The 8,577-nt window shown below is 39.4% G+C and overlaps 1 protein-coding gene across 2 annotated transcripts; it reads right to left on the bottom strand.

The window, feature by feature from the left end:
- Positions 1-263: 263 nt before the first annotated feature.
- On the bottom strand, positions 264-6,543 carry LOC110165813 (E3 ubiquitin-protein ligase TRIM39-like). 2 transcript variants are annotated; one of them, XM_020931006.2, is made up of 3 exons: positions 6,404-6,543; positions 2,649-4,505; positions 264-1,348 (listed from the first exon to the last, which is right to left on the bottom strand). In XM_020931006.2, exons 2-3 carry the CDS (start codon positions 3,948-3,950, stop codon positions 944-946), a joined length of 1,707 nt encoding a protein of 568 aa, XP_020786665.2. In that variant the 5' UTR covers positions 3,951-4,505; positions 6,404-6,543; the 3' UTR covers positions 264-943. The 2 variants fall into 2 exon arrangements, with proteins under 2 accessions (XP_020786665.2, XP_020786666.2); XM_020931007.2 differs by lacking the exon at positions 6,404-6,543 and adding an exon at positions 6,022-6,395.
- Between the last annotated feature and the right edge of the window lie 2,034 nt (positions 6,544-8,577).

Raw genomic sequence — 8,577 nt, 5'->3', positions numbered from 1 at the left:
CTTTCTATCTGGAAATACAACTCACTGCTGCTGCTCAGACATAAATCCTTCAAATGCAAGGTTGGCAGAAATGTGGCATATTAAAAAATAACTAAATAAATAAAACAACAACAACGTAGTTTAAATGTTATTGCTAAATGTCTGCAACAAATAAAATCATCAAAGTCTACACACATCAAAAATAAAAACAGACCTCTCCATTTCACTGAGACACATCACAATAATAATAATAATAATAATAATAATAACAATAATAATAATAATGAAACAATCAAAGGAACCAATTTTATTTTTATGTTGTTTATTATTTGTATCTTGTTTTCATCATGTATATGTTAATGATTTTATATTATTGCATTTATTTTATGGTTAAAAGCTCTGAAAAATAAAATTTGCATAATCGATTTGCTTTAAAAAGAAAAGTTGTTGAAACAATAATAGTACCATGTGTACCATTAGTAAAACCTGTTGTGACCTGTATCTTGGCCTGGTGCATCACATTTGTTTCCATGAAGACAGACATGAACTTTCCAAAGTGACAATTTGACTTTGGGGACAGCCGGCTGAAGAAAGAAAAGAAAAAAGGTACATAGTGCGCCACAAGTCGATTTGACAGGTTTTCATGTTTTTCTAAATCGGACTTGGTTTGGTGGCTAGTGTCTTATATAATTTGGACATTTTTAATCACAATATTAATCTAAAATCCTATCCTATGGATTTCTGCAGATCACACTACCGAGTATAGAGGACCAAAATGAAATGTCTGAAATGTCTGAAAAATCGCTTTTGCTGAATAGATCCACTTTAAGATTATATTTGGAGCCATTAAGTTTATGGAGCCAGTCCCCAAAAATTAATCATAACGTCATCAATTTGTGGATCATAAACAGTGAATGTCCCTTGCAGTTGTATAGTGACTTGCTCTTCATATAGTATCTAAACTCTATGAGCATATAGTGGCTCTTCCTTTGGGGTCTCCTGATAACATCCTATAGGCCAGATGAAGCGGCTCCCTGGTGTCTATTTTAAACATATGGATGTGGTGCCTGCCGCTGGTCTCGCTCAGGTAGTAGAAGTCCAGCTGTCCTCTGTCACAGTCCAGCTTTAGCTCCACTCTTCTGGACACCAGGGGGGTTTTCTGTAGCTGTGTGGTTCTGCTCTGGTGAAACGCGCTCAGGAGGCTCTGGTTCCACATGAGGCCCCAGGAGGACGGGCTCATCTCCAGGGCTGACGGGAGGCCAGAGCGTGGCAACGACGATGCAACACAAATGCCCAACAGCCAGGGGGCGCAATCCAGCTGCACCTCCCACCTGTGTACACCAGCGCTGAAGCTCTGAGCACTCAACGCCTGAGAAGACAAACGCAGTAAAGGTTATGCACATTTCATCACCACATTCCCATTTTTTAGAAAGAGTGGCAACATTATATGAGTTTGTATTAATGGCAGGAGTGACATTTTCTCCTGTAAAAGCTCCAAACACTAAATCTGAAATGTGAAAAAACTGCTATAGTAATAATAAATATAAAAGTCTACAACTCTACTAAATATGTATTTTGTACAGGACATCTTACTAAGCCCCACAGGGGCTGTGGCTGAGGGTTTAAATAAAAAGAATCCTGAGAAATTATCACACGATCCCAAGAAACTATCAGGTGATCCTGTGAAAGGTATCTCATGATCCTGTGAAACTTTCTTGCATTAAATGAGTGATGAGGTAGACAGGGAAGCAGAAAGCATCATAACAGTGCCTCGGCCGCGTTCCTGACACTACAGGCAGCGGGTCTCTGGGCGCATAATTCAGTTGATTCACTGCCCAACCAGCGTTCCTTGTTCTGTCACAGACTGCCTTTCTGTCCCAGTATGGGCTCCAGGGCTGACTGTGGGTCAGTCAGCTCTGTTTGTTGTAGGAGGAGCTGCTCTCTATGTAGTCGCCTCTAGTGCTGTTAGAGCGCACAGAATTTTACACAAGCTGCTCTGTTGGCACGAGAGGCAGGGGCCGGGGGCGACCGAGAGGATGAAGCTGCATGACATCCTCTCGTATTGCCCATGCGCTTGTCATTGCCCATGCGCTTGTCCGAGAGAATGCAATAGGCCCTACGCCCTGTTGGGGCTCGGGCCTAATAATATTCTGATACAAGAACAATGTTCCACTTTTTTAGCCAACAAACTACACATTTTCACAAACCTCTGGCACATGGCAATATCAAGGCGAGGGTCCCTGGTCACTACGGGCGAGTCACGTCACGCCATTTCATTTTTTGGCCACTAGGAGCATCGCTTTGCGATACTAATAGGCCCTTCACCAGCCTCTGGCGCTCGGGCCTAATTATCCACCCACATTCACATTCATAATCCACATTCAACAAGTCAGGGAGGCAACGCCGGGCGAATTACACCACAATCTGCCAATGGATGGTGGACGCCTGCGCTAAGGATCAGTCTTAAGTGTCGTCCGTTTGTTTTGCTCAGTGCGCCTTATAATATGGTGCACTTCATGTATGAAAATTTGAGAATTCAACATTATTGATATTGATCCTTATAATCCGATGGACCTTATAGTCCAAAAAATATGGTACTACTCCTGCTACTACTGCAACTACTACAACTACTAAAATAAAACTACTTCTATTACTACTACTACTTGTACCTGTATGAAGTTGGTGAACCTCTTCGGCGTTGGGTCGTACTGTTGTTTCTTTGCACTAAATGTCACCATCTTCAGGTCTTCTGACAGGATCAGGTTTGGGTGGAGTGTTTCCGGGTCAAAGGTCACCTCAGAGGGGTTAAACTCACTCCTCAGTGACCTCTGAACCTGCCCGAGTTTATCACGAAACTCACAGCTCAGTTGCTCCAGTTCAGGACACACTTTGGTCAGATCAAACTTTAATTCTTGGTTTTCTTCGGGTTGTTTTGTCTCTTTACATCCCTCTATTTCTGATTCTAAACTTTGAATTTTGCTCGTAAAAACATTGGCATCTTTTTCTTTTAGCAAATTATCAACTTCATGCATTGTTTTCTTAATTTTTTTGCAAACTTCTGATGCCTTTTCCACTTTGTTATGAAGCATTTCCTCTCCCGGGCTAAGTTCTTGCTCGATTAGCTCCATAATTGTCTTGCTGTAGTTTTGAGCAAAGGAAGTCAATTCTCCCACTAATTTCAGTGCATTTTCTCGTAGCTTAGCATGAGCCATCGTCACGGCTCGCTTGCACTCTTGCTCTTTCTTCAAAACCATCTCCGCGTTTTCCAATTTGTTTGTCAAATCTGAAGCTTTTGACATCAGTTTTAATTTCAATTCGGCCATTTTCTCAGCTAAAATCAGACTTTTATTTTGAAAAGCAAGATTTTCTTTGCTTTCCAAGTCTCCTTCATCATTAAATGCAATTAGATTTTGGTCAATTCTCGGCGATTCAGGTTCTTCCATTCCTATACTTTGGTGCACTGTCATTTCTTGGTTGTTTCTTAAAGAGCTATTTTGCTTTTGCATGTTTAAAACTGACACATGTGGAGTTTTATTTTGGAGTACATCATTTTCTAAGCCGACTTCAGTGACGTTTGAGGCTATTATTTTGCTCTTCAGGTAGTTGTATAGTTCTGAATCTTTTGCAGAAGGACTGTTATTTTGAAATTCCCCACTTCCTTTCCTTTCCAAACATTTCTCTTTCATCTCTCCAATGTCTGCTCTCATTATATTGTGTTGGTTTGTTTTAAAAGAGATACTTTCACTTGCACCATGCCCAGAAAGTACATAACTTTCCTTTTCTTTTGCAGCTTTTAAATCCCGGAGGCTAAATTTGACATTGTCGGATGAAATAGTGATACCAGAGCTTTCGTTTATTTCATTTCCAGCTAATATTTCTGCTCCTTTTTGGCAATCTTGTTCCAAAAGGGGAGTTTTATTTTGAAATCTGCTAATTCCTTTGACATCCATGCTTTGTTCTTGCATCTTCATCTGTACAGGATTTAGAACTGGCAAAAGTGGAGTTTTATTTTGAAAACCATTAACTCCTTTCCCCTCCACCTCTTCCTGTACATCATGATTTTTAATTTTAAAGCGGGCATGTTTTGGACAGTTTCATCTATTTCTTCAGTGTTGTTTAATTTGTCAGTCATTTGGCTTGTTCCTAGCTGTCCACGACTTGAAATAGAACAATTTTCCCGATCGTTTAGTGGAGTTTTATTTTGAAATCTGTGACTTTCTCTGATAGCGATTTCTTCTCCTGCACCTTGTGCATTTTTCCCGACAGTGGGCGTGTATTTAAGAGGGAACTGGCTCATCCCTGGGTCTTCACAGTACTCTTTAAAGTAGTAGTAGTAGGAGTTGTTGTAGTAATTGGGGTGGTACTCTTGTCTGCACTGGGGGCAGCAGTGCCGGTCCAAGCCCTCGTCTATAGTTTGGAGACAAGCGAGGCAGAAGGCGTGGCCACATGGGAGGGAGACTGGGGTGGAGCTGAGGTGGAGACAGGTGGGGCAGAGGAACGGTGCAGGAGATGACATCATGGACGAACTAAGGACAAAATGAGCTTGTTATTTGGCCTCAAAAGAAACAGAAAACGCACACCAAAATTCTTGTAGAGGTGCAAACGCAAGGAGCAGCCAGACCAGGGTGAAAAAATGCATAGCACACTCGGTTGGCCAATGTCCAAAAACTTTTTTATTAACAAAATAACGTTTCGGCAAAAAAAGCCTTCATCAGATATTTTTCTTGTCTTGGACCACAGCACACTAAATGGTTGCCAGTCCAGGTGCCCATATACCCCTTCAATGAATTGGAGGCCCCAAAGTGAGGTCACCCAGTGGGTTCAGTCCATTCCACAACAAGAAACAACAGTTTAGATATTTACATAAAAACATTTTATAAAATATAGAAATAGTTCAAGCCTACCACAAAAAAACATTTTAGATCAAACTCCACATTCAGTCCGTGAGGAGCAAGAGTCACCAAGACTCTTGCTCTTCACGGACCTCACTTTGGGGCCTCCCATTCATTGAAGGGGTATATGGGCACCTGGACTGGCAACCATTTAGTGTGCTGTGGTCTAAGACAAGAAAAAATATCTGATGAAGGCTTTTTTTGCCAAAACATTTATTTGTTAATAAAAAAGCTTTTGGACATCGGCCAACCGAGTGTGCTATGCATTTTTTCACCCTGGTCTTGTTATTAGGCCTGTCACCATAATAAGTTTGACAATGTGTCTGGAATGTTTCACAGTATGACATCAAACTTTTCTGTCTTCATGGAGACCAAACCAGACCAAGTTACAGTTCAGATCTGTGGAGAGGCGACCCTGCCCACAGTCAGAATACTTGTTTTTCTAGGAGCTGTAAAACCAGCTGTAATTGAATAAATGTAAGGTAGAGCTGTTTAATGTCAGACTGTGGAACATTTCAGGCAGAGTAAGGACATCTCCATAGAAACAAGCATGTGACAAACCCCCAACCAAAACGTTCCATAGTGTACCTTTAAGTAAAGTACATGTACTAAACCTAACATTTGAACTGAAGTACAGCAGGCCTACTTCACTACTTTTACTTTGTCATGTTCCACCTCTGCTACACCAGCAAATGATTTTAGGCCTAAAGATCATGTTGTTGCTTTATATCCCAAAAAACAGGTAAGAAGGTAAAGTAAAAATGCTACTTAAATGTTATAAAACTGACTCTAACTGATGTTAGAATGCTGTTCCCTCCTCACAAACACACCTGGAGCTGTGTTTTGTTTCATTCACACATTTGAGTAACTGTTATTAGTCTGTGTAAATCTTCAAAGATCAAAATACTCAATTCCAGGGTTAGTATTATCCAAACCATTCAAGTGAAGGTGTTTGGACATTTCCTGTATGACAACATGACATCACAGAGTGAACATGTGAATGAAACAAACAAGTCCAGGTGTGTTTGAGATGAGGAAACGACATTAGAACTGAGATCAGAAATGGGCCCCATTCAAATTCTCCTGATTCACCCAAAAGTTTGTCTACTCCACAATTCGATCTATCTGAAAAGAAAACAAATATACAGACCTCAATACCAGCGCAAAAACATGTCCCCGGCTGAGCGACCCTGCGCAGTGCGCACTGTGGCTGTTGTTGATCCTGCAGCTGCACTTTGGTCGCGTGGAAGTTAAGTTTCGTTTCTGCTTGTCCCTCTGCTTTCACAGATCCATATATTTATTATTCTCTTCTTCACGCTATGCCTGTCTGATCAATCTATTTTTCAATGTTCCCAAATACGCTCTCACGTTCCTAATTGCGCGCTTTTGAGTTTAGTCACATTAATAAACAATTTAGCAAAATCGAAGTTTGCTGAAGTTTGCGCGATAATCAGCTACACAATTGTACCGGTACCAATTACAGGTCAATGTTTGATAATACGTGTATAGAATATTTCAAAGAAGTATCTCACCGTTGGTGCGTTACGACAGAAGTCTAGTTGGCTTGATGTCTTCCTGGTGGTGCGTGCGGGGCGCTATTACGCACGCAAAATCTGCGTAGCTTTGCATGTTATCGCCGCGTTTCAGGTGACATCACAACATCCTGTTAGTCACTAGAGGTTAAATACATTTTTATTTATTTTTAAACAAATTTTTGTCCGTGGAAGTTATTTTTGTTCCATAATTATTATTTCCTTAACACAGACTCAAACATTTTATTAAAGGAGAAAGGTTCAGATCAACTGTGTATGATAAGGTCTGTAGCAGTAATGTGTGTGTGTGTGTGTGTGTGTGTGTGTGTGCGCGTGTGCACAGTGGTGGACCGTCAGAGTAGTAAAGTATTGTACTTACGTAAAGTGGTAAAGTGAATTCTTTTTCATTTTACTTCACTACATTTGAGTGAAGTTATCTGGACTTTTTGCTCCACTTCGTCTTTGAAATTGGACTGAAAAGTTACAAGAATTTTTTAAGATAGTTTGAGACCTGCTGAAAAAGCTGAGAGGTTTTTTTTGATCAAGTTCATAATTTGAGCAAACAAAAACACATAAAAACAGTCAGAAAGAAACAGAACTGAACAGTTCAGTTGTTTTATTAAATCAAAGAAATCTTAATCAAATCAAAGTCACACATTTGAAGCTTTATTAGCCCTAAAAATATGTGTGAAAGAGTTTTAACTAAGTACATTTTTAAACAGTTACTTTTACTTTATAGATTTTTAATTTTTTGTGTGTGATACTTTTACTCTTTCTTGGGTATTTTTTACTTTTATTTAAGTAACACAATGTAGTACTTCTTCCACCAGTAGTTTGCCTGACCAGCCAGAACCTTCTGGATCCACTTGTTTTTGTAAAGTTTGGTTAAAGCGTGTGCTTCTGGCTGCTCAGGTAACTCTTCAGCCTTTTAGTTTGTCATAACTCACCAATAACACTCAGAGCTTAACCACTCACTAAGAAAATTCCAAAGCTTGTGGTGTTATGTGTATAACCTCGGAGAGAGTGGGATATCATCACACTGTAGAATCTGAAAGCCTCCAACTGAATAAGAAAATCTAATATCATTCAAGGAAAAGGTGATCTCTGTTTAGTGGTTTACTTCAGTAAACAGTAGATTATGGAATGGTTTTGGTCAGTCCTGGTTTAGGCCTCCTGTAGAAAAGCCAAGCAGTCAGATGTGCCCTCTTGTGTTAGATTTAGCTTTTACCTCCTTGTTGTGTTTTCCCTGGTTTAGTCCCAGTTTAGTCTGGATTTGACCCTAGTCTAGTCCTGGTTCAGTCTTGATCACTAGATTTTCCAGAGCAGACAGAAACGACTCACTTTCGGCAGATAATTTTATTAGATTTTATTTTTCAAAACACCAAATATCTAAACATGTATAAATCCTCTATGAAAATATGGAAAAGTCATAAATACAAGTGATCGAACAGCACAGGCACAGACTATTTCACATGTGCAATGGAAGAAGTCAGAGTTCAGTGGTTTGTATGTAGTGTGTAGATCTGGTTTTATCCTTGTTTAGTCCTGATTAAAAACCTGGTTCAGTCATGGTTTAGATCTGGTTTAGTCCTAGTATATCCCTTCATGTTAGCTCATGAATCACACTTTGAAAGCCAAGTATTTCTAAAGTGGTTCTTAAAGTGAAAAGAGAAAGCCAATCACAATTAAAAACATATAAAAAAAAAAACATTGAACTCAAAAAATGTATACAAAAATAATTAAATAACTAAATCAAACCCCCAATTTGAATAATAAGTATTAATTTTTTTAAAACTTTATAAAACCGATGATTCTTTCAGCAGCTTGTACACGCAAAAACAGAAATGGATTGGGCAAACACATTCAAGATCGAACTATAAAGAACTCAATATCCTGCTTAATTGTCTTTTTAAAGGTTCTATATTACACACAATTGACCCTTGTGACCTTGTGAACCTCATGTTTTTATGTTGTATCCTCAAAAACAGACCTAGAGATGTGTTTTGTTTCATTCCACCGTGATGTCATGAGCAGGGTTGGGAAGGTGACTTTTAAAATGTATTCCCCTACAAATTACAGATTACAGACCCCAAAATGTAGTTCATAACGGAGTCCATTAAATTACTTAAAGTGAGTAACGTAATCTGAATACTTTGGATTACTTGATATTGTCT

This window comes from Boleophthalmus pectinirostris, unplaced genomic scaffold (assembly GCF_026225935.1).
Source record: "Boleophthalmus pectinirostris isolate CB_2022bp ecotype Guang Dong unplaced genomic scaffold, ASM2622593v1 HiC_scaffold_3, whole genome shotgun sequence".
Lineage (NCBI taxonomy): Eukaryota > Metazoa > Chordata > Actinopteri > Gobiiformes > Gobiidae > Boleophthalmus > Boleophthalmus pectinirostris.
Note: the sequence above shows the minus strand (reverse complement) of the source record. Positions and strands in the feature narration are given on the sequence as shown.

What these genes read in the sequence shown, in the direction of transcription:
- LOC110165813 (XM_020931006.2), bottom strand. Translation starts at nt 3,950, where the DNA reads ATGAAGATGCAAGAACAAAGCATGGATGTCAAAGGAATTAGCAGATTT. An exon ending in GGTTCACCAACTTCATACAG is followed by an intron (nt 1,349 to 2,648) that starts GTACAAGTAGTA and finishes TTGTCTTCTCAG; the next exon opens with GCGTTGAGTGCTCAGAGCTT.